The sequence below is a fragment of the Oryctolagus cuniculus genome, chromosome 17 (assembly GCF_051225735.1).
Source record: "Oryctolagus cuniculus isolate XC-2025 breed Fujian yellow rabbit chromosome 17, ASM5122573v1, whole genome shotgun sequence".
NCBI classification, from domain to species: Eukaryota; Metazoa; Chordata; class Mammalia; order Lagomorpha; family Leporidae; genus Oryctolagus; species Oryctolagus cuniculus.
This window is the reverse complement of record NC_142883.1, coordinates 63,607,690-63,631,912: the sequence shown is the minus strand read 5'-3', so window position 1 is coordinate 63,631,912 and position 24,223 is coordinate 63,607,690. Positions and strand designations below refer to the sequence as shown.

Genomic DNA, 24,223 nt, shown 5'->3' with positions numbered 1-24,223 from the left:
CGTGTCCCCCGCTGGATATGTTGTTCATCTGCGTGTCTTCTCTTTGCAGCACGTGGACACAGGGAACTCTTACCTTTGTGGCTACTTGAAGATTAAAGGCCTCACCGAGGTAAGCCCCTGTGCACTCCAACCAGAGCCCGGAAGGGTCCAACTCACCGCAGCCTCACAGGGAGAGGGGCAGGCTGTCCCCACCCGGGACCCGAGCAGAGCACGTGGTCGGTCGCCAAGCACCTGTGCTGCGTGGGGAGCGGGCAGCATTGTGGTCGTGGCACATCCTGTCGGAAGTCATTCAGAGGAAGCTGTGTAAATGATGTCCCGGTGTGACCCACGCTGTTGGTGTTGTTTTGAAGTCCTCCAGGAGCAGGTCGCCCTTAGTAAGGGAAGCCCCTGCAGTGCTGAGCATTAGTCAGGCTCCTCAGAGGAGGAGGGTGTGCCAGCCTTGGCCTTCCCCGGGGTCCAGCCTCACACAGCATGGAGACTTGTCCCTCCCCGGTGCAGATGGCGTGGCCTTGACAAGCGCTGGCTCCTCTGCACAGGCCCAGATATGGGCTTAGCGCAGCCAGCGCAGGGACATGTAGTGAGAGAGGGCCCAGCGTGTTTCCAGGAGGCCCCGGCCATGTCAGGCCTCAGTTGCATACCTAGGGGCTCTAGGTCACATACCACCAGTGGAGCCATTGTGAATGGGCAGGGCCTGGGCTTCCAGCATAGTCAGGGTTGTGCAACCATTTTTTTTTTTTTTAGGATTTATTTTATTTATTCGAAAGAGTTACAGAGAGAAGTAGAGACAAAGAGAGAGGTCTTCCATCTGCTGGTTCACTCCTCAAATGCCGCAACAGCCGGAGCTGTGCTGATCTGAAGCCAGGAGCTAGGAGCTTCCTCCAAGTCTCCCACGTGGATGCAGGGGCCCAACCACTTGGGCCATGGAATGACTTTTTTTTTTTAAAGATTTATTTATTTATTGGAAAGTCAGAGTTACAGAGAGAGAGGAGAGCCAGAGAGAGAGAGATCTTTCATCTGCTGGTTTACTCCCTAGTTGGCTGCAGTGGTCAGAGCTGTACCAATGCAAAGTCAGGGGCTTCATCAGTGTCTCCCACCTGGATGCAGGGGCCCAAAGACTTGGGCCATCTTCTACTGCCTTCCAAGGCCGTAGCAGAGAGCTGGATCAGAAGTGGAGCAGCTGGGTCTCTAACCGGCACCCATATGGGATGCTGGCGCTTAAGGCCAAGGCATTATCCCGCTGAGCCACGGTGATGGCCCCCCTGAAGACTTTATGTATTTATTTATTTTTTGACAGGCAGTGTGGACAGTGAGAGAGAGAGAGAGAAAAAAAGGTCTTCCTTTTTGCCGTTGGTTCACCCTCCAATGGCCGCCGTGGCCAGAGCGCAGTGGCCGGTGCACAGCGCTGATCCGAAGGCAGGAGCAATGTGCTTCTCCTGGTCTCCCATGGGGTGCAGGGTCCAAGCATTTGGGCCATCCTCCACTGCACTCCCGGGCCACAGCAGAGAGCTGGCCTGGAAGAGGGGCAACCGGGACAGAATCCGGCACCCGAACCGGACAAGAACCCGAGAGGCTGGCACCACAGGCAGAGGATTAGCCTAGTGAGCTGCAGCACTGGCCCCCTGAAAGACTTTTTAAAAAGTATCCATCTGGACTTTGGACACAGTGCTTACCATAAATGCAAAGCGTACCAGGAAGGCTGAACATTCTACAGCCCTGAAGAAGACTAAAGTACCTCCCGTGCTCCATGAGGAGGTACTTTCACAACCAGACCAGGTTCAGGCTCAGCATCCAACCCTGACAGAAGTCACAGTTCAACCTTTTGATGTAGAACTTACCCTAACTCCAGAATCCATTGTGGAGGGTGAACCACTCCCAACCATGCAGGAGACTTCAGGGCAGCCTCCAGGGCCACATAATGAAGTGGTCTGTCAGCCTCCAGTTTATTATGAGATGGTAGTTCCAAAACCAAGTCAAGATCAAACTCCACATCCAATGTCACCCAGTGCCACAGCTGAACCTTCGAAGTTAGAGTCAACCATAACTCAGGTACCCACTACACAGGATGAACATTCTACAGCCTTCAAGTCTATATCTCCTCCTCCTTATCCAATGTACCCTGAGGTGACATTTTCACCTCCAGTCCAGATTCAGACTCAGTATACAAACCTGCCTCAAGTCACAGTCAAGCCTCTGGACCTGGAAATTACCCAAACTCCACAACGTACTACAGAGGCTACACCTTCTACTACCATGCAAATGACCCTAACTCAGTCTACAGAGCCACTAAAGGAGCTCGTAACTCAGTCCCCAGGGGACAATGAGATGACAGTTCCAACAGCAGGTCAGCATCAAGCTCAGCACCCAACATCACCCAGGGTCATAGCTCAGCCTTCCAAGATGGAGCTAACCATAACTCTGGTACCCACTGCAAAAGCTGGCCATTCTCCATCCCTGAAGAAGACTACAGATCTGCATCCAGGCCAGGTTCAGACTCAGCACTCAACCCTAACTGAAGTCACAGATCAACCCCTGAATGCGGCTGCCACCATAAATGTCTGTGAGCTCTGCACCTGCAAAGATGAGACACTTTCGTGCACTGGCCTCAGCCCAGTGCAGAAGCTTCACAGAGTTCCTGTACCAGAGCCCAACAGCTACGACACCTTCAGCATGTTGTAAGAATCTCCCTTCCTCATGGTTCCCTACAGCCTGCCTGTCTCAGCAGCTTTTCCTCAAGAGCCTCCTGAGCCCTCCTCAAGTCCCCACCTTATGTTGACTGTGTGTGTGTGTGTGTGTTTTGGCAGGCAGTTAGACAGAGAAAGAGAGAAAGGTCTTCCTTTTGCCATTGGTTCACCCCCCAAGTGGCCACTTTGCTTGTGAGCTTTCCTGATCCTCCTTCTCTTCTTCTCTCTGTCCCTTCTACAGTCTCATGTGATTGCCCTTACTCCTTTTCCTGATTCTTTATTTATTGACATTTGCCATATTATTACCTCATTGCTTTACTCCCACTCTTCAACACAGCCCTCATCCCAACATATTAGAGATGATACAACAGGTTTAAGGATAGATTCTGGAGCCAGGTTGCCTGGCTTTGAACACAGGTCTCCCAGTGATTAGCTTTGTGACTTTCGACAAGTTATTTAGCTTGGATTCCATCTCTTCATCTATAAAACTGGATTATGGCCGTGATCAGTTCACTAGACCGTTGTGTATTTAGATGAGTGGATGCATACAATACATCACTTCCAAGCATATGTGAATGTAAACTCGTAATAAATACCATTATTGCTGAGCCCCTCAGTTGTAGCCTGACCTTACCTTTGTTCCTCTATACATAGTAGCCATTTTGTGCCATTCCAGGGTGTCATAGGAACCACAGATAGAGCACAGTTATTCTAAAACTTTACCTGAGGTTTACAACATGGCCATTATTTGTAAAATCAAGAAAAAAAAGGGGGGGGAGTCTGTTTTAGGCAAAGATTTGTCTGATGGAATGATCAAGATTTAGACTGTCTGGCTACAAGAGATGGACTTAGGAAGCAATGAAAGATATGCAAACAAACTTGAATATTGGCTGAGGGGTTTCAAAGTTCATAATGAGATATGGAGTGTCATTAAAAGCTTGTGAGTAAGAGAAAGATGATTTAAAATGGGGGGTATTTTAATCTACTATTTTCTTTTTAAAGGTTTTTATTTATTTACTCGAGAAGCAGTGCAACAGAGAAAGAGGTCTCATTCGCTTATTCATTCTCTAAATGCATGCAATGGCAGAGAGTGGGGAGGCCAGTGCCGGGAGCACAGAACTCAAACCATGCATGTGTATACAAAGGCTGTTGATTTTTGTGCATTGATTTTATATCCTGCTACTTTGCCAAACTCTTCTATGAGTTCCAATAGTCTCTTAGTAGAGTTCTTTAGATCCCCTAAATAAAGAATCATATCATCTGCAAAGAGGGATAGTTTGAGTTCTTCCTTCCCAATTTGTGTCCCTTTAATTTCTTTTTCTTGTCTAATAGCTCTGGCTAAAACTTCCAGAACTATGTTGAATAGCAGTGGTGAGAGTGGGCATCCCTGTCTGGTACCAGATCTCAGTGGAAATGCTTCCAACTTTTCCCCATTCAATAGGATGTTGGCTGTGGGCTTTTCATAAATTGCTTTGATTGTATTGAGGAATGTTCCTTCCATACCCAGTTTGTTTAGAGTTTTCATCATGAAAGGGTGTTGAATTTTATCAAATGCCTTCTCGGCATCTATTGAGCTAATCATATGGTTTTTCTTCTGCAGTCTGTTAATGTGGTGTATCACATTGATTGTTTTGCACACATTGAACCATCCCTGCATACCAGGGATAAATCCCACTTGGTCTGGGTGGATGATCTTTCTGATGTGTTGGTGCATTCTATTGGCCAGAATTTTATTGAGGGTTTTTGCATCTATGTTCATCAGGGATATTGGTCTGTAATTCTCTTTCAATGCTGCATCTTTTTCTGGCTTAGGGATTAAGGTGATGCTGGCTTCATAGAAAGAATTTGGGAGGATTCCCTCTTTTTTGATTGTTCTGAATACTTTGAAAAGATTTGGAGTTAGTTCTTCTTTAAATGTCTGGTAGAATTCAGCAGTGAATCCATCTGGTCCTGGGCTTTTCTTTGCTGGGAAGGCCTTTATTACTGTTTCAATTTCTGTCCCAGTTGTGGGTCTGTTTAGGTTTTCAATGTCTTCCCGGTTCAATTTAGGTAGGTTGCATGTGTCCAGGAATCTATCCATTTCTGATAGGTTTCCCTGTTTGCTGGCATACAATTCCTTGTAGTAATTTCTGATGATTCTTTTTATTTCTGTGGTGTCTGTTGTTACGTTTCCTTTTTCATCTCTGACTTTATTGATTTGGGTCCTTTTTTAGTTAGTTGGGCCAATGGGGTGTCAATTTTGTTTATTTTTTCAAAAACCAGCTCCTCGGTTGGCTGATTTTTTTTGTCATTTTTTTTTTTTACTCAATCGTATTGACTTCTTCTCTGATTTTAATTATTTCTCTTCTCCTACTAGATTTGGGTCTGGTTTACTACAGTTTTTCTAGATCCTTGAGGTGAATTGAAAGCTCATTTATTTGGTGCCTTCCATTTTCTTGATATAGGCACCTATTGCTATAAACTTTCCTCTTAACACTGCTTTTGCTGTATCCCATAAGTTTTGGTATGTTGTACTGTTTTCCTCATTTACTTCCAGGAAGTTTTTGATTTCTTCTATGACCCAGTGTTCATTCAGGAGCATGTTGTTCAATCCCCATGTGTTTGCATATGCTCTAGGGATTCCTGAGTTGCTAATTTCCAACTTAGTTCCCTTATAGTCTGAGAAGCTACATCGTATGATTCTAATTCTTTTGAATTTGCTGAGACTTCCTTTAAGGCCTACTATGTGGTTGATCCTAGAGGAGGTTCCATGCACTGCTGAGAAGAATGTAAATTCTTTAAGTGTAGCATGAAAAGTTCGGTAAATATCTATTTGATCCATTTGGGCTATAGTGTTGTTTAAATCTACTGTCTCCTTGTTGATCTTCTGTCTGGTTGATCTGTCTATTTCTGAGAGTAGAGTATTGAAGTCCCCCAGTACTATTGTATTGGAGTCTAAGTCTCCCTTTAAGTCCCTTAACAAACCTTTTAAATAAACCGGTGCCTGCAATTAGGTGCATATACATTGATAATAGTTACATCTTCCTGTTGAATTGATCCCTTAATCATTATATAGTGCCCCTCTTTGTCTCTCTTAACAGTTTTTGTGTTGAAGTTTATGTTGTCCGATATTAAGATGGCTACGGCTGCTCTTTTTTCATTTCTGTTGGCATGGTATATCTATTTCCAGCCTTTCACTTTCGGTCTGTGTGCATCTTTGTTGGAAAGATGTATTTCTTGTAAGCAGCAAATAGATGGGTTTTGTTCCTTAACCCAATCAGCCAATCTGTGTCTTTTAACTGGACAGTTGAGGCCATTAACGTTCAATGTGACTATTGATAAGTAGTAACTTTGCCCTGCCATTTCCCAAAGATATTTTCTAATATATGCTTTGAACTTCCTGTGATCTTTTGCTGTGAGGTTTCCTTCCTTTACCTTCTTACATATTGATGACCGTGTTTCCGTGTTTCTGTGTGTAACACATCTTTAAGCACCTTTTGCAGGGCTGGACAAGTGGCAACAAATTCTTTCAATTTCTGTTTGCTATGAAAGGTCTTTATTTTACCTTCATTCACAAATGAGAGCTTTGTAGGATATAGTATTCTGGGCTGGCAGTTTTTCTCTCTTAGTACCTGGGCTATGTCTTGCCATTCCCTTCTAGCCTGTAGGGTTTCTGATGAGAAGTCTGCTGTAAGTCTGATTGGAGATCCTCTGAGAGTAATCTGACGTTTCTCTCTTGCACATTTTAGAATCTTTTCTTTATGTTTCACTGTGGTGAGTTTGATTACAACGTGTCGTGGTGAGGATCTCTTTTGGTCATGGTTACTGGGGGTTCTATGAGCTTCCTGTACTAGGATGTCTCTGTCCTTCTCCAAGCCCAGGAAGTCCTCTGCTAGTATCTCACTAAAAAGGCCTTCTAATCCTTTCTCCCTCTCCATTCCTTCAGGAATTCCTAGAACCCAAATGTTGGGATTTTTTTTTTTTACTAGTATCCTGTAGATTCCTAACAATATTTTTTAGATTTCTGATTTCCTCTTCTTTTCTTTGGTTTGACTGTATGCTTTCCTGTGTTCTGTCTTCTAAGCCCTGAGGTTGCTATTATGCATGTCCAAAATGGCATCTGTTCACTGTCTTGCTCGCCTTTGAGAGGTGAGCGGAGAGAGTGAAACTCCTGTCCGTACTGGTCCCTTTTATTATTTTCCTCTCTCCTGTAGTTAGCCTGGTGAACTTTCGCCTACGGGGCTTCAAGCCTCGTTCCCTCTAGGCTCCTTCTACTTTCCTGCCGGTTGTCTCAAGCTATTGAGGTTCGGTTCACTTCACGATCCAGCACTGGTGGGTAGATTCTGCTGCTGGTGTCCCGAGCTGTGGACTCCCACGCCCTCCACCGTGAATCACTAGTTCTGGAAGAGTTTCCTCTGCTGTTTCTTCCACAACTCTTCCTTGAATCTGCAGTATCTCCACTTTTATTAAACTGTCTCTTCCCGGACTATCAGTGTGCTCCCTTCCTATTCATCAAATGTAAATTTTATTATCCCCACTGACTATATAGGTAATAGCTAATCAAGGCAATGTTTTCCTTTTCCTAGAGATTTATCCTGCAACAAAATGGAGTCTATCGAAAGACGTGCATTTGAGTCACTCCCTTTTTTGCAGTCTATGTAAGTTGCAATTTCATCATATTTGGAATTTGAGTAAATCTTCCCTGTAAACCACCTTGCTGTTCACCTTGAAATAGGGTGAAGCTTCTACTTTACATTTGTAGTAGAAGGTTACTAAAATTCTGTAACAGGTCCTTTTCATCTCTAGCACAGATGCTATCAGATACAAAGGTCAGAGTGAATCCCACAGAGCAGGGCTTCTCAACCAACTCAATTTTGTATTCAGGTAACATTTTGCAGCCCTGCACATGCTGCTGGCACCTAGTGGGCCAAGGCCAGCCTGCTGTTAAGCCACCTACTATATACAGGACAAACCTCCACAAGAAAGGCATTATCGAGCCCAAAATGTCAATAGCATTCAAGTTGTGAAACTCTGTTCCAGAGAAGTAAAGATCACGCAGTACAAGTATGTCATGTAATATGAAAATGATATGATGAAATTTAATGTAAAAGTGCAAGTATAATTTAGAAGCCAAATCTTCCAGTACAAGTAAATTCTTTAGTGTGTAGATAAAATGTGGAAGTGTTGTTTCATCTATAAAAATTAGAATCCCTCCTGAAAGAGGAGTATTCTTCAAATATATCCTTTTTTCTTCTTCATTCTCTTTGACTTCTGTCTTTTTTTGTAGAAATCTTGGTTGCAATTTACTGACAGAACTGAGCTTTGGGACATTTCAGGCGTGGCATGGAATGCAGTTTTTGCACAATGTGTAAGTGAAATAGATGATGAATACATATTTAAAAACCATTTGTGTATAAAAATGGTATATAGTTATGCTTATCTGGGTATTAAGTCCTGTATATAAACTCTGCAAAGAAGGTCTTCATTTCAATTTTTTTTTTCAAAAATCTAACACAAAGTACTCTGGGAGAAAAAGGTTCTGGTGCTTTCTCAGGGTTACCTGCTTTTAAATCATAATGCAAAAATAATTCCTGGGACCCAGCCAAAGGGCATGTCTCTCCCCATCACCCAGATCATGAGCTTTTTCCAAAATGTATTTAACTCTCAATTTATAAATTATCTGTGGATACTAAGAACCTTTATACTTTAGTATAAAAAAAAATAAGAAAATACACTGCTCTAACATAATCCCACATGTTCTGTCCTGACTAAACTGCAACAGAAAGTGAGTTTTATTCCCTTTCAGCTCAATAATTCTGTGATGTTCAATGGCCCGAGGGAATTTTAGATTCAAGATAAAGATTCTCCACTCAACCTGACGTTGAAAGACTATCCACCTGTTCTGTAGTTCAGAATCCCAGTCATAACCATTCTGGTTATGAGGGAAGGTTTTAGGATGTGTGGAGGATGGACCAACAGTGCCTGCAGATCTTGGGGAAGAACACTGAAAGTCTGTTTTTCCTACACCCATACACTGGGGAGCTGGTTCCTGAGGCTCCTACACCAAGTGGTTTTGGTAGAATCAGTAAAAATGGCCTCAACATATATCATTCCATTAGATTCCCTCCTAAGGGGCCTCTTAAGTTTTCTGTAGACAACACAGGGAGAAAATCTGTGGAATCACAGCATATGAAAAGTAATGAATTCATTTAAGAACATTCACTGAGTGCCAGGCCCACCGAGTGCCAGGTGCTATATTAAGTGCTGGGGGTACAAATTGGAACAGGACAGAAGCTTTGTCTCCAGAGACTTTCATGCCAGCAGGGGGAAGTTGGGAAAATGAGTGACAGCCATGCTAGCATCTGTGCAGCAAGGCCAGAGAGATGAGCTGAAAAAGTAGGAGCAGAGCTAGGGATGGCGCACAGTACACAAGGCACCAGTTCATTTATCTCAAGTTTCTGTGTCCATCTTAAGCCAAAGAAAAAAAAAAGCATTTGCTTCATGGTGATGCAAAAACCAGAGCTAGCTGGTATTGGAAACTAATTCTCTTATCATGTGATCTGAACATATCTAACTCGTGGTTACTTCAAAAATTGGCACAATGGCTGTAATACACCAAGTGTGTGTTGGGAGCGGGTCTCCTTTATTTGGGGACATATTCTTTTATTAGACAAAGCTAATCTGCTTCAAGGAAACTTTTGCTATCCCCGTTGCCCCAGGAAGACACCAGTGATCTTATGACCAAAGATGAGGGTTTTTAAAGTGAAAACAATGCTGTTCACTGCATTACAGAGTCCAGAAAAGAGTGCCAGCTGAGCTGGATTCATCATGAACTGGAGCCTAAGCTTCAAGGCTTTACGCTTGCACGTGCCCCTTCCAAGGTCCTGGGAGGGGCTGGAGCAATTTTTATATTCATAATTCTGCATGTTTCATTATAAGGGATTCCCCAAATTAGGTTAAGCTCATGCTCAGCAAAATCTGCATTCACCGTTACTTTGCACGTACTACATGCAGCCCAGTAAACATTCTTCTGAATGAAGCCTCTGTGTAAACAGCAGTGTGGTAGGATCAGTCTATTGTGAATCTGAAATCCACCTCAAAGACATGCCAAGAGCTTACCAGTGACATAACTCTCTTCAAATAGTAATAATCATTAAATCTTTCAGCTGAAATCAGAAATAAATTACAGAAAATCAGCAGTAATTGATAATTCTAAACATTAAGTATACATTTTTTCTTCTGCTTCATGCATGTACATTAAATGTTTTTTTTAAAGAAATATTTAGTTGAAAATCAGAGTTACACAGAGAGAGGAGAGGCAGAGAGAGCAAGATCTTCCATCCAATGGTTCACTCCTCAATTGGCCGCTACAGCTGGAGCTGTGGTGATCCAAAGCCAGGAGCCAGGAGCTTCTTCCTGGTCTCCCAAGCAGGTGCAGGGGCCCAAGGACTTGGGCCACTGCTTTCCCAGGCCACAGCAGAGAACTGGATGGGAAGTGGAGCAGCTGGGACTAGAACCGGCACCCATATGGGATGCCAGTGCTTCATGCCAGGGCGTTAACCCACTGTGCCACAGCACCGGCCCCTTGTACATTAAGTCTTAACCCAATGGCTTATTTTTAAAAATTGTTTTAGTCACTTCATTGGTTCTCACAATAAAACTCAGGTCTGCCCTTTGGGGTGTTTTGTAAGGGTTCAAAGGTTTCCACATTGTCACTTCCAGCAACTTTTCTTCTCATAATCTTCTCATCTGCACCATATTCTCATCTGTGTAACAAGAGATCTTCTTTTCTCTTAAGGTACTTCTTCCTCTGCCCCATATGTTTCTAAGTATTCTCTTCATTGCCTTTACTTTTTCTTCTTTAAGATTTATTCATTTATTTGAAAGTCAGAGATGGGGCTGGCACTGTGGCACAGCAGGTTAATGCCCTGGCCTGAAGCGCTGGCATCCCATATGGGCGCCAGTTCGAGACCTGGCTGTTCCACTTCTGATCCAGCTCTCTGCTATGGCCTGGGAAGATGGCCCTAGTCCTTGGGACCCTGCACCTCTCTCTCTTTCTCTCTCCCTCTCCTCTCTCTGTGTAACTCTGACTTTCAAATAGAAAGAAAGAGAGAGAGAGAGAGGAGAGGAGAGGAGAGAAGGAAAGATAGTTACAGAGAGTTGGGGGAGGGGGTCGTCTTCCATCCACTGGTTTACTCCCCAAATGGCCAATATGACCGGAGCTGAGCTAGCTGATCCAAGGCCAGGAGCCGGGAGCTTATTCCAGGTCTCCCACATGGGTGCAGGGGCCCAAAGACTTGGGTCATCTTCCACTGATTTTCCAGGCCATAGAGAGAGCTGAATTGGAAGTGGAGCAATGGGGACTCAAACTGACATCCCATGTGTGATGCCGGCACTGCAGGCAGTGGCTTTACTCGCTATGCCACAGCGCCAGCCCCTGCCATACACATCTTTAATTCCTCCTTTTATTAGGTCATTACGTTTTAGGCACTATACTAAGTACTTACACAAGTGAGATAACATGAAGAATGCACAGTAATGCTTGGCAAATGGTACATGATTACACACGTTGCTTCCATCTTCCCAACAACTCTTGCCATTTAGAAACGATGACCCCTATTGTGTAGGTGAGGGAGGTTAAACTGAGATACTAGCAGAGAACTTCCCAGGCTTGGAGAAGGACAGAGACATGCTAGTACAGGAAGCTCATAGAACCCCCAGTAACCATGACCAAAAGAGATCCTCATCACGACACGTTGTAATCAAACTCACCACAGTGAAACATAAAGAAAAGATTCTAAAATGTGCAAGAGAGAAACATCAGATTACTCTCAGAGGATCTCTAATTAGTTCACACTGTTAATGTGTGATACAACTATTTAGGAACTTTACAAGAAATTTTCTGTGCAGTTCTTTGTTCCCTGGTGAACAAGAGCTGAAGGAGGGCAACTTGACCTTTTTGTGCATTGTACCTTTTTTAAAAGATTTATTTGTTTATTTGAAAGTCAGAGTTACACACAGAGAGAAGGAGAATCAGAGAGAGAGAGAGAGAGAGAGAGAGAGAGAGAGAGAGAGACCTTCCATCCGATGGTTCACTCCCCAGTTGGCTGCAATGGCAGGAGCTGTGCAGATCTGAAGCCAGGAGCCAGGAGCTTCTTCCGGGTCTCCCACGCAGGTGCAGGGGCCCAAGGACTTGGGCCATCTTCTACTGCTTTCTCAGGCCATAGCAGAGAGCTGGATGGGAAGTAGAGCAGCCGGGACTAGAACCGGCACCCATATGAGATGCCGGCACCACAGGCAGAGGATTAACCTAGTGAGCCACGGCGCCGGCCCCTAGAACAATATTTCTCACACTTTGACTCTGATTTGGCTTGTGCTGCCACATTTTACTCCCACAAGCGTTATCAAAAAGGCAGTGGAGTAGGATTCAATAGACCGCCATTTATCAAGTGAGGGAATGGGGCCAGAAATGGAAGCGATCTTCAGTGCGGAATCCATGTGATCCTCAAAGCATAATGGTTCACGGTAAAGAGCGTCTGTAGAGTCCTCCACCTAGAGCTGTTGAGACAGTTCCTGCTCAGTTTCTGCACTGCCCATGCACAACCCTAGTGAAGAAGTGAATGCTCTGCAATGGGAGGAAGAGGTGGGAGAGTAGAGTGGCCTCGCAGTGTGACTTCACTGGAGACACATGCAAGGCCCCTACGTCAGCTACAGAAGGGCTGCCCCATGAAAAGGAAAGGCTGAGCCATTTGGTACAAGGCCATGGGTGCTGCTAAGGAAGAGGGAAGCAGTGGAGAATGACAAACTTGGCCAAATTGTCTGCGCTGCTTAATGTTCTACCATCATTCTTCACAGCTTGGGGAAAGGGTGCCAAGGGGAGATGCAGAGGCCAAGGAGCCTTCTTGCACAAGGCTCCCTCGTGATCTCACAGAACAAAGAACAAAACAGATGATGGTCAAAGTCCAGTCTGAGAAACCCTGCTTCACCAAGCACGTGATACATTTTTCATCTAGCATCCTTAGTGACTATTAAAGAATTTTATGAGTTGAACAAGTTCATGATGCTAAAAATACCTGCGAGAACACACTTGAACGGGGGAGATCACAGGCAAGACAATGCATGGTTCTTGAACTCACCACTGACCCTGACCTTGATCACAGAAGAATCAGATGTTTCATTCTTTTCCCATATAGCAGCATGTCTGGTTTTCTGGCACCTGTGTATAATATGGTTCTGTTTCAAGACTGAAATATAATCCACTTATCATAAAATGCATACAATCCAGTGGTGTCTAGTATAGTCATTCACAAGGCTCTATAATCATCTCCATTATCTGATTCTGTCACAGAGAGAAGTCATGTGGGGTTCTTGTCTTCATGCAAGAAAGAATTCAGGTGTGAGACAGAGAGCAAAGTAGCAAGGTTTCACTGGGGACAGGGCATCCGTCAGGATGGAAGGGACAGAGAGAGTTTGCCCAGTCACTCGGACTGGGGGAGAGCAAGGTGACATGTTTGAATGGAGAAAATACACTTGGCAGGCCAGGCGGGCAGCTCAGGGGAGAGCAGAGAGCTGAACGTGCAGTCTTTGTCTAGACTGGGGTTTATAAGGGAAAAGGGGTCCAGGTTTTTCCTTCCCCTCCTTCTCCTCCTCCTCTAGGACAAGTCAGATGCAAAAGGCCACAATACTGTGTGGTGCATTTGTATAAAATGTTCAGAATTATACAAATGCATAACACAGTATTGTGGCCTTTTGCATCTGACTTCTTGCCCATAGCCTGCTGGTTTCAAGGTTCACCCATGTTGTAACAGGTACCAGTGCTTTAATGCCTTCCTAATGCTGATAAGGCTCCATGGTGTAGACAGACCACAATACCAATTCACATACTCATCCTTTAAGAGCCACCTGGGTTATTTCCACTTTGGGGCTGCTATGAATAATGCTGTTGTGAACATTCAGGAACAAGTTTTTGTGCAACCATGTTTGTTTTTTAATTCCTGAACCTATAAGTAGGAATGATACTGCTGGGTCTTATGTTAAGGCATGTTTAACATACGTGAGGAACCACCAATCTCTTTTCCACATTGGCTACACCATTTTACCTTCCCACCTGCCATGTAGGAGAGTTCCCATTCTATCTATCTATGTCAACAACTGTCAGTGTATGTCTTTTTTTATTATGACCATCCTATTAAGTGGCTAAAGTAGCATCTAATTGTGGTTTTCATTCACATTTCCCTAATGACTTCAGATGTTGTGCATCATTTTATGACTGCTGGCCATTTATATATCTTCATTTCATGAATGTTTATTCCCTTCTCCTTGAAGTCTGAGAATTCTTTAAATACTCTGGGCATTCTAAGAACTAGACCTTTATCAGATACAAGACTTGCAAATACTGTGAGTTGTCTTAGCTTTTTTAAAAAAATTATTTACCTATTTTATTTTAAAGGGATACAGAGACAGAAGACAGAGATAATTCTTCCATTTGCTGGTTCAATCGCCAAAGTCCCGCAACAACTAGGGTGGGTCAGGCCTAACCCAGGGGCCCAGAACTCAATCTGAGACTCCCATAAGAGTGGCAAGGACCCAATACCTGACCATCACCTGCTGCCTCCCAGGGTACACACTAGCAGGAAGCTAGATTGGAAGCAGGGTAGCCAGGAATCAAATACGGTACTCTGATCTAAGATTCAGACTTTCCAAGTATCAACTCAACTGCTATGCCACACACCTGTCCCACCTTCTTGACAGTCTCCTTGGATGCACCAGTGTTTTTAATTTTCAAAACATATAGTCTATATAACCCTCTATATGTGAGGGTTCATTTTGGGGGTGTCAAGTCGGTTCCATTGATTCCAATGATTGTCAATCATTACTCCAGTACCATACTGAGATTACCATAGGTTTGAACTGGGTTTTGTTGTGGAGTTTTTGCTTGCAACAGACTGAAAGTAGAGCAGGAAGGGAAGTTCAATCCAGGCCTCCCACATGGGTGTCAGGAACCAATTACTTGAGCTATCACTGCTGCCTCCCACTGTCTGCATTACCAGGAAGTAGAACTCAGGAGCTGAAGCCAGACATCAAATCTAGGCACTTGGATATGGGATGCAGACATTTTAACCAGCATCTTAACTGTCAGGCCAAATGCCTGCCTCTGGGTTTTGAAATTGGGAAGTTTGAGTCCTCCCGATTTTTTCCTTTTTTAAGTATTGTTTTAGCTATTCTGGATCCCTTGAATTGTCATATGACCTTATGCCAATTTCTGGCAAGAAGCCAGCTTGGATTTTGCTAGGAATTGTGCTAAAATCATGGATAAATTTGGAGAACAGTCACATCTTCACTGTACTTTCTGATTCATAAACACAGAATGTCTTTCCATTTTCTTAGATCTTCTTTAAAATTACTCAAAAATATGTTGTAGCTTCAGAGTACAGGCCTTTTCATTCTGATTAGATGTATTCCTAAGTATTTTTCTTTGGTGTGATTGTTTATGGAATTGTTACCTTAATGTCATTTTCAGATTATTAATTGCTAGTCTGAAAATACAGCAAATTTTGGCAGACTGATCTGTGTCCCACAAACTACTGAACTTTTTCTCTAGTAGATTTTTTTGTGCATGGATTCTTTCTCATTTTCTACAGGTAAGATAATCATCTCATCTCCAAAAAGAGAATGTTTTCTTTCATTCATTCCAAAATATATGTTTTTCTCACCTAATTTCCCTAGCTAGAACCTTCAGAACAACATCGAATAAAAGTGGTAAGAGAAAGCACCCTTGCTTTGTTCTTGATCTTAGGATGAAAGCTTTCAATCCATCATAATTCAGCACGAAGTTAGCCAGGGGATCTTCACTGTTGTCCTCTATTAGGTTATTGAGTTGCCTTCTATCCAAGTTCCATGTTTTTATACTGAAAGGTTATTCTAGCTTTTAAATACTTTTAGAACTGTATGTATTGAGATGATCATGTATCTTTTCTTTCATTCTATTAACACAGCACATTACAGTGATTTACTTTGATATGTTTAATCAACTTTTCATTCCTGGGATAAATCCAAGTTGGTTAAGATATGGAATCCTTTTCATATATTCTGTTGGATTATACTTGCTAGTATTTGCTGAGCATTTTTCAATCTATATCATTAGGTACCAGTTTATAATTTTTCTTGTGATATTTTTGTCTGACTTTGGTATCAGCATAAAACTAACCTCATACAATGCTAGGAAATGTTCTGCCCTATATTTTAGAAGACTTAATGAATTATTGACGTTAATTATTTTAGATTTGCAATGAAGTTATGTGTCCTTGAGCTTTTCTTTGTAGAAGTTCTAATTACTAACTCAATCTCTTTTCTTTAAAAGAAAGTTTATCTATTTATTTGAAAGGCAGAAAGAATCAGAATGAATGAATGAGTGAATATCTTCTATTTGCTAGTTTACTCACCACAAACCTGAGGCTGGGCAAGACTGAAGCCAAGAGCCAGGAACTCCATCTGGGTCTTCCACATGGGTGGCCAAGAATCTGAACCCTCATCTGCTGCCTCCCAGGGAGCACATTAGCATGAAGTTGTATCAGAAGCGGACGTGGGGCTTGATCCCAGCCAATCCAGTAAGGGGTGTGGGCATTCTTAGTGGCAGCCTAACCTACCACACCACATCTGCCCCCTCAGTCTCTTCACCTGATATAGGTCTATTCAGATTTGTTAATTTGAAGTCAGGTTCAGCAGTTTGTATCCATCTAAGAACGTGTCCATTCCATCCATGTTTCCTAATTCACTGGCATATAGTCCTCAGTTTTCCTTTTTATACTTCTGATGTCTATAAGGTCAACAGTAATGTCCCCTTTCATTCCTGATTTTTTTTTTCTTGACAGGCAGAGTGGACAGAGAGAGAGACAGAGAGAAAGGTCTTCCTTTGCTGTTGGTTCACCCTCCAATGGCCGCCGCAGCCAGCACGCTACAGCCGGCACATTGCGCTGATCCAAAGCCAGGAGCCAGGTGCTTCTCCTGATCTCCCATGTGGGTGCAGGGCCCAAGCACTTGGGCCATCCTCCACTGCACTCCCTGGCCACAGCAGAGAGCTGGCCTGGAAGAGGGGCAACCGGGACAGAATCCGGCGCCTGGACCGGGACTAGAACCCGGTGTGCCGGCGCCGCAAGGCAGAAGTTTAGCCTAGTGAGCCGCGGCGCCGGCCCCTGATTTTAAATAATTTTATTGGTCAGTCGAACTTAAGTGTGTTGATCTTTTCAATGAACCAATTTTTATTATATTGAGTTTTCTCTATTGTTTTTCTATATTTCTGCTCTGAACTTTGTTTCATTCCTTTTTTTTTTTTTATAGTTGATTTGGGAGGAAGTTTAGGTACAGATATGAGACTTCTAAACATTTATATTTACATATATAAACTTCCCTCTGAGCACTGCTCCAGCTCATCATGTAGTATTGATATCTTCTGTGTGCATTTTCATTCCTACCAAAATAGTTTCTGGTTTCCTTTGTGATTTCTTCTTTGAACCACTGGTTATTCATGGGTGCTTATTTCCACTTATATGTGAATTTCCCAGATGTTTTTCTGCTTTGATTTCTAATTTCATTCTACTTTAGTTGAAAACATACTCTGTGTGATTTCAGTCCTTTTAAATGTATTGATAGGTCTTGTGATGTAACATATGATCTTCCTAGAGAATGTTCTATTTACACTAGAAAAGAATACATCTTTAGCATTTTTATGTCGACATTGCTGGGAATTGCTCTGTAGATGTCTGGTACATCTAGATGGTTTATATTCATTCAAGTTTTCTTTTTTTTTTTTTTTTTTTTTTTTTTTTTTTTTTTTTTTTGACAGGCAGAGTGGACAGTGAGAGAGAGAGACAGAGAGAGAAAGGTCTTCCTTTGCCGTTGGTTCACCCTCCAATGGCCGCCGCTGCAGCCGGCGCACCGCGCTGATCCTGGCAGGAGCCAGGAGCCAGGTGCTTTTCCTGGTCTCCCATGGGGTGCAGGGCCCAAGCACCTGGGCCATCCTCCACTGCACTCCCTGGCCATAGCAGAGAGCTGGCCTGGAAGAGGGGCAACCGGGACAGAATCCGGCGCCCCAACCGGGACTAGAACCCGGTGTGCCGGCGCCGCAAGGTGGAGGATTAGCCTATTGAGCCACGGCGCCGGCTTCAAGTTTTCTTTTTTAAAATATTTTATTTATTTATTTGAGAGAGCATTACAGAGAGAGGGAGAGACAGAGAGAAAGGTCTTCCACCCACTGGTTCACTACCCAGATGGCCACAACAGCCAGAGCTGAACCCATCCAAAGCCAGGAATCAGAAGCTTCCTCTAGGTCTTCCCATACGGGTATAGGGGCCTTGCTTTCCCAGGCCATAGCAGAGAGCTGGATGGGAAGAGGAACGGCTGGGACACAAACCAGCACCCATATGGGGTGCCAGTGCCACACCTCCCAGCCCACTCCCTAAATGCCTGTACTGGCCAGGGTTGGGTAAGGCAAAAGCCAGGAGCTGGCAACTCAGTCCATGTCTACCCAACATGGGCAACTGGAAGCCAACCACTTGAGCTACCACTTGCCGCCTCCCAAGGTCCACACTGGCAGGAAGCTGGAATTAGGAGCAAAACTCAGACTCCTTTGCAGACACTCTAATACAGGATGCAGACAACCCAAACAGTGGTTTAACCACTAGACCAAATGGCCATCCACTTTTTTTCTACAATATATTCAAGTTATTTCCTTAGTGGTTGTCCTAGAATTACAATTAACATCTTAGTTTATAACATTTTTCTTCAGATTACTATCAAAATAACTTAAATAGTATACAGAAACTTTGCTTCTCTATAGCTCCATTCTCCCCCTACCTTTATACTATTTTTTATTTAATAAATGTAAATTTACAAAGTGCAACTTTTGCATTGTTGTGGCTTTCCCCCCCTAACCTCCCTCCCACCCGCAGCCATCCCATCTCCCACTCCCTCTCCCATCCCACTCTTCATCACGTTTCATTTTCAATTATCTTTATATACAGAAGATCAACTTAGTATATACTAAGCAAAGATTTCAACAGACTGCACCCACACAACCACACAAGATATAGAGTACTGTTCGACTAGTAGTTTTATCGTTAACTCTCATAGTAAAACACATTAAGGACAGAGATCCTGCATGGGGAGCATGTGCACAGTGACTCCCATTGTTGATTTAACAATTGACACTCTTATTTATGACGTCAGTAATCACCTGAGGCTCTTGCCATGAGCTGTCAAGGCTATGGAAGCCTCTTGAGATCACCAACTCTGAACTTAGTCAAGGCCATATCACAGTGGAGGTTCCTTCCTCCCTTCAGAGAAAGAAAGGTGACTCCTTCTTTGATGGCCCATTCTTTCTGCTGGGATCTTGTTCACTGAGATCGTTCATTCAGGTTGTTTTTGCTACAGTGTCTTGGCTTTCCATGCCTGTGAGACTCTCATGGGCCTTTTAGCCAGATCCGAATGCCCCAAGGGTTGATTCCGAGGCTGGAGTGCTGTTTAGGACATTTGCTATTCTATGAGTCTGCTGTGTGTCCTGCTTCCCCTGCCGGATCATTCTCTCCCTTTTAATTCTATCCTTCATTCTTTGCAGACACTGGTCTTTTTTGTGAAATCTCTTCGACACTTACCTTTTTGATCAATTATGTACTTAAACTTATCACTTTAACAAGTGAGATGCCATTGGTACATGCCTCCTTGATAAGATTGATTTGGAATCCCCTGGCACATTTCTAGCTCTACCATTGGAGGTAAGCCCGAGTGAGCATGTGCCGACCTGTACATCTCCTCCCTCTCTTATTCCCACTCTTATATTTAACAGAGATCATTTTTCTGTTAATTTTAAATGCCTAAGAATAATTGTGTATTAATTACAGAGTTCAACCATATCCTGCTATTCTTACCCATCAGGGTGACAAAAAGTTTGAGAAAGTGGAATTAAAACATATTAGATAATCCATGCATCTGATGAGTCTTCAAAAGTTTACAGAAATGTGTACTATGGAAAAACTATGCACTTCTTGGTTGACATTTCTTCCCTGCAGCACACTGAATGTGCCATCTCACTGCCTTGGGGCCTCTATTGTTTCTGATGATACATCAGCTATTAATCTTTTGTCGATTCCTAGTATATGATGTTATTTTCTCTTGCTGCTTTCAAGATGTTCTGTGTTTGGCTTCTAATAGTTTGATTATGATACGCCTATATGTGAAACTCTTTCAGTTCATCCTACTTAAGAATTCCTTGAACTTCTTGCATGTATAGATCCATATGTTTTATTAGGTTTAGGAAGTTTGAGGCCACCATTTCTTCAAATATTCTTTCTCCTCTTTTCTCCTTCTGAAATTAGTAAGCTTGATGGTGTCCTACTCTCTAGGATTGCATCCATCTTTCTTCTTTCTTCCTTCTTTCTGTTCCTTCAACTCAACAATCTCAATTTATCATCAAATTCCTGATTCTTTCTTCTGCTTAGTCAGATCTGCCACTGACACTCACTAGTGAATTTTCCATATTAATTACTATGTTTTTCAACTCCTCAATTTCTATTTGGCTCCTTTTTATAATTTCTGTGTGTGTTTTTTTTTTTAATTTAAAAAGCATACAAAGATGGTGATCTTCCACCCACAGTTTTACTCCCCAACTATCTCTATCATGTGGGGCTGGGGCAGGCTGAAACAGGAAATGGGGAACTCAGTCCAGGTCTCCTCTGTGGGTGAAATTACCTGCTTCCTCCAATACTCTGCATTAGCAGGAAGCTGAAGTTGCGAGTGGAATCAGAACTTGAACCCAGGCACTCTGCTATGGGATGCAGATGTCCCAAGCAGCGTCTTGACTGCTGCACCAATCAGCTGTCCCTCTTTTTAAAGTAATTTCCATATTTAATATGGTCCATTTGATGAGGCATAGTTTTCATTAGTTCTTTACTAAACAAAACTAAATGGTTTCCTTTATACTTTCTTAAACAAGGGTGTCCTCACTCATCACTTCCATTTTAACATCTGTTTGAAAGGTAGTGACTGACAGAGAGGTCTTCCATCTGCTGGTTCATTCCCTAAATGCCTGCAAAAGCCAGAGCTGGGCCAGACCAAAGCCAAAAGCTTGGAAAACCATCTGGGTCTCCCACATGGCTGGCAGGGGCTCCCACACTTGAGGCAAAGCTGCTGTCTCCCAGCACGTGAAGCAGCAGGAGGCTGAAGTCAGAAGCCAGGTAGGATGTGGACATCCCAAGTGACAGCTGAACCCTCTGCACCACAACACCCACCTCTGAACTTATTATCAGTAACTGAATCAAGTCTTTGTCTAGTGAGTCCAATGTCTGGGCTCCTCAGGGATAGTTTTTTACTGAAACTGGAATTTCCTCTGAGTATGAGCCATATTTTGTTTCCTTCTCGCTCTCATAAAAAAATGAACATTTTAAATAATATAGCAATTCCAAAAACTAGATTCCTGTCTCCAGTTTGGTGTTACTAATGCTTGTTGTAGCAGTTGCTGTTATCTAGCCACTTTTCTGAACCAATGCTATAAAGTTTGTATTACTTATGATGTGTGGCCATTGAAGTCTCCACTTGGTTAGCCTGGGGGTCAGGACTGAATAGAGAACTCCCTACAAGTCTGGAATCAACAATTCTCCCAGCTTTTGTCAAAGAGCTCCAAGTACACGTTGTACTGTGTCCTTTCTGTTCTTAGCCAGGCAGTCCAGGGCTGTCTTGTCTTTTACTTCCTGCATGCATAGAACCTCAGGATCAGCCAGTTATAAAGAAGTCAGGGCCTCTTCAGGTCTTTCCTGGCAAAGCTTATAGCCCTAGATATGTGTAAGGCCTTCCAAATTCACAGGAATACATTCCACCATCTTCCAGTGTCCTGAGGGTATATTGTGTGTTTCAAAGTTCTAATGAACATCTTATTCCTCAGCTTCCCATGTTAAGCTTTTTGAATAGACTATCTTTTGGTCCCAACTGCTATCCAGTATCGCACACAGCTTCCATGGTGAAGCACTTGCCTGTAGTTATTTCCCAAAAACAGCCTCTGAGAGAGGCTTCATTCTGCATGTTTATCTCCATTCATTTCCATTCTCTCTGTCTCTGTTCTGTCTCTCTCTCTCTTTCTCTCCCTCCCTCCCTCCTTCTGTCCCTCTATCCCTCTCCCTCTCTCTGATACTGGGCATACAGGCTATTTTTTTTTTTTTTATTTTGGAGAGTTTGGAGGTTTTTTTTTTTTTGCTCATTTTACACATCTCTTTTCTCTCATTATAATTCCTGATTTGGTTCAAATGTAGACAAAATAAATTGGACAAAGTTCAAACATTATCCAACATTCACATGGTTACATATGATTTTGAGTATGCAAGTAATACATCTCATAATTTTAAAAAAATTGAGAAGCAACAAATTAAAAATAAAATTCACCCACAATCCCAAAACCTAAACCCAAATATTACTAAGACATCAGTCTATTCCTAAAGCAGATGTTTCTTTTTTAACCTTTATTTAATAAATATAAATTTCCAATGTACAACTTCTGGATTATAGTGGCTTTTTGCCCCCATAACTTCCTCCCACCCGCAACCATCCCATCTCCCATTCCCTTTCTCATCCCATTCTTCATCAAGATTCATTCTCAATTCTCTTTATATACAGAAGATCAACTTAGTATATACTAAGTAAAGATTTCAACAGTTCGCACCCACACAGAAACACAAAGTATAAAGTATTGTTTGAGTACTAGTTATACCATTAATTCACATAGTACCACACATTAAGGACAGAGATCCTACATGGGGAGTAAGTGCACAGTGACTCCTGTTGTTGATTTAACAATTGACACTCTTATTTATGTCAGTCATCACCCGAGGCTCTTGTCATAAGCTGCCAAGCCTATTTTTAAGGCTACCACTGAGCTTGCCAGGGAGGAACTGTCTAGGGCAAGTTAAATACACAAAACCCACACAAATCTCACTATTCTTACAGAAAGTCAGCCAATTTTCTTGAGTAAATGCCCCACAGGTTGCTGCAAGCCTTTGGTTAAATTTCCAGAATTATCAAAAACTTGATTCTGACCACTTTTACCATTTTGTTGTTCCCTTTATGAAGGGATAAATTTTCAGATGTTCTCACTCCACTGTTTACATAGGTTTCCACTGATGTCACCTACAACATGCTTTTAAATCTCTAGTCTCAATGACTCTGAGCTAAATATCTAATCGTGGGATAAGATTAGGGAAAAGGAATAAAAAGAGAAACTAATTTTCATGAGCACTATCCTGAGAAGGTTGATGAAATTTTCAAAGTACTTCTATATTTAGTCATCTCAAGCTTCAGATTAAAGTAACAAATATTTGGACCCTTTTCTGCACACATATTAGACACAGTCTGGGGCAGGACTGAGCTCCAGCTCCAGCTTTGCTTCTTACAAGTGCAGTGACCTACAACAAGTTACACAGCCTCTGTGACTCAGCACAATATATATCACAATAGGCTACTGGGGTACAATACCTATCACAGAGGTTACTGGGAACATCCAGTGTTGAATGCTGAACACAGATGCTTGGCAGCCAAATCAATATCATCTGTAAGAGTTATTATTTTCACAGTCTGTAACAGTACAGTACGTTTTTGAGTAGAGTTAAACTAAAGGCAGTTTTTTTTTTTTTTACCTGTTTTTGTTTTTGTTTGCTTGCTTTAAAAACTTTAAAAATCTATTACAGCATTTAGGAATGAAATTTCCCACAACATGAATTTATTCACTGTATTGGTAGGGAAACAAAATGTGAATTCTTTACTCAACAAATATTTATTAACCATGCAGTAAATTTCAGGCACTATGCCACACACAGGCATAACAAAGACAATAACAATATCCCTGTCCTCAAGGAGCTACAGGCCAGGAGACTGACAGGCCAACAGGTGATGACAAGCAACGTAACAAAGACTGATGTGACGTGATGTGACGTGATGTGATGTGACGTGATGATGTGATGTGATGTGATGTGATGTGATGATGTGTGATGCGAAATGAGAACACCAGTGGAAGAACGTGACAAGAGTATGGCTTTGACGTGGGTTCTTTTTCCATCAACTAAATGAATTAAGTCATGGCTTGTTTAAAATTTCCAAAGATGAAAGGCAAGCACCTTGAATTATGGAGAACACAGGATTAGTGTTTCCTACACAAAAAAGGGCTTCCCTATCAGTGTGGTCACTTCTATACGTCTTTCTTTTTTAAGACACAGACAACTCCCGCCCACTAGTTCACTTCCCAAATACCTGCAATGGCTCGGGCGAGGCTAGGCCAGGCCCAGGCTGAAGCTGGAAACCAGAAACCAGTCCACGTCTCCAAGTAGGCAGCAAAGAATCAACCAATTGAGCCATCACCACTGCCTCCCAGGGTCTGCATTAACAGGAAGTTGCAATTAGAAGCTGGAACTGGGAATCAAACCCAGGCATCTGATTTGAGACGTAGGTATCCCAATCTGGGTGTTAATTGCTAGGCAAAACACTGGCTCCACTTCTAAGGCTTTTCACCTAAAAAGTTCTTTGGCATATTT

The 24,223-nt window shown here is 42.7% G+C and overlaps 1 protein-coding gene across 1 annotated transcript in view; it reads left to right on the top strand.

Annotated features, from left to right (window-relative positions):
* The first annotated feature begins 1,992 nt into the window (after positions 1 to 1,992).
* LOC138846279 (leucine-rich repeat-containing protein 37A2-like) overlaps positions 1,993 to 24,223 on the top strand; it is a 34,623-nt gene continuing 12,392 nt past the window's right edge. Inside the window, 3 exon segments of the mRNA XM_089317020.1 lie at positions 1,993 to 2,672; positions 7,247 to 7,318; positions 7,948 to 8,028. Of these exon segments, the coding sequence (XP_089173146.1) occupies positions 1,993 to 2,672; positions 7,247 to 7,318; positions 7,948 to 8,028 (833 nt within the window).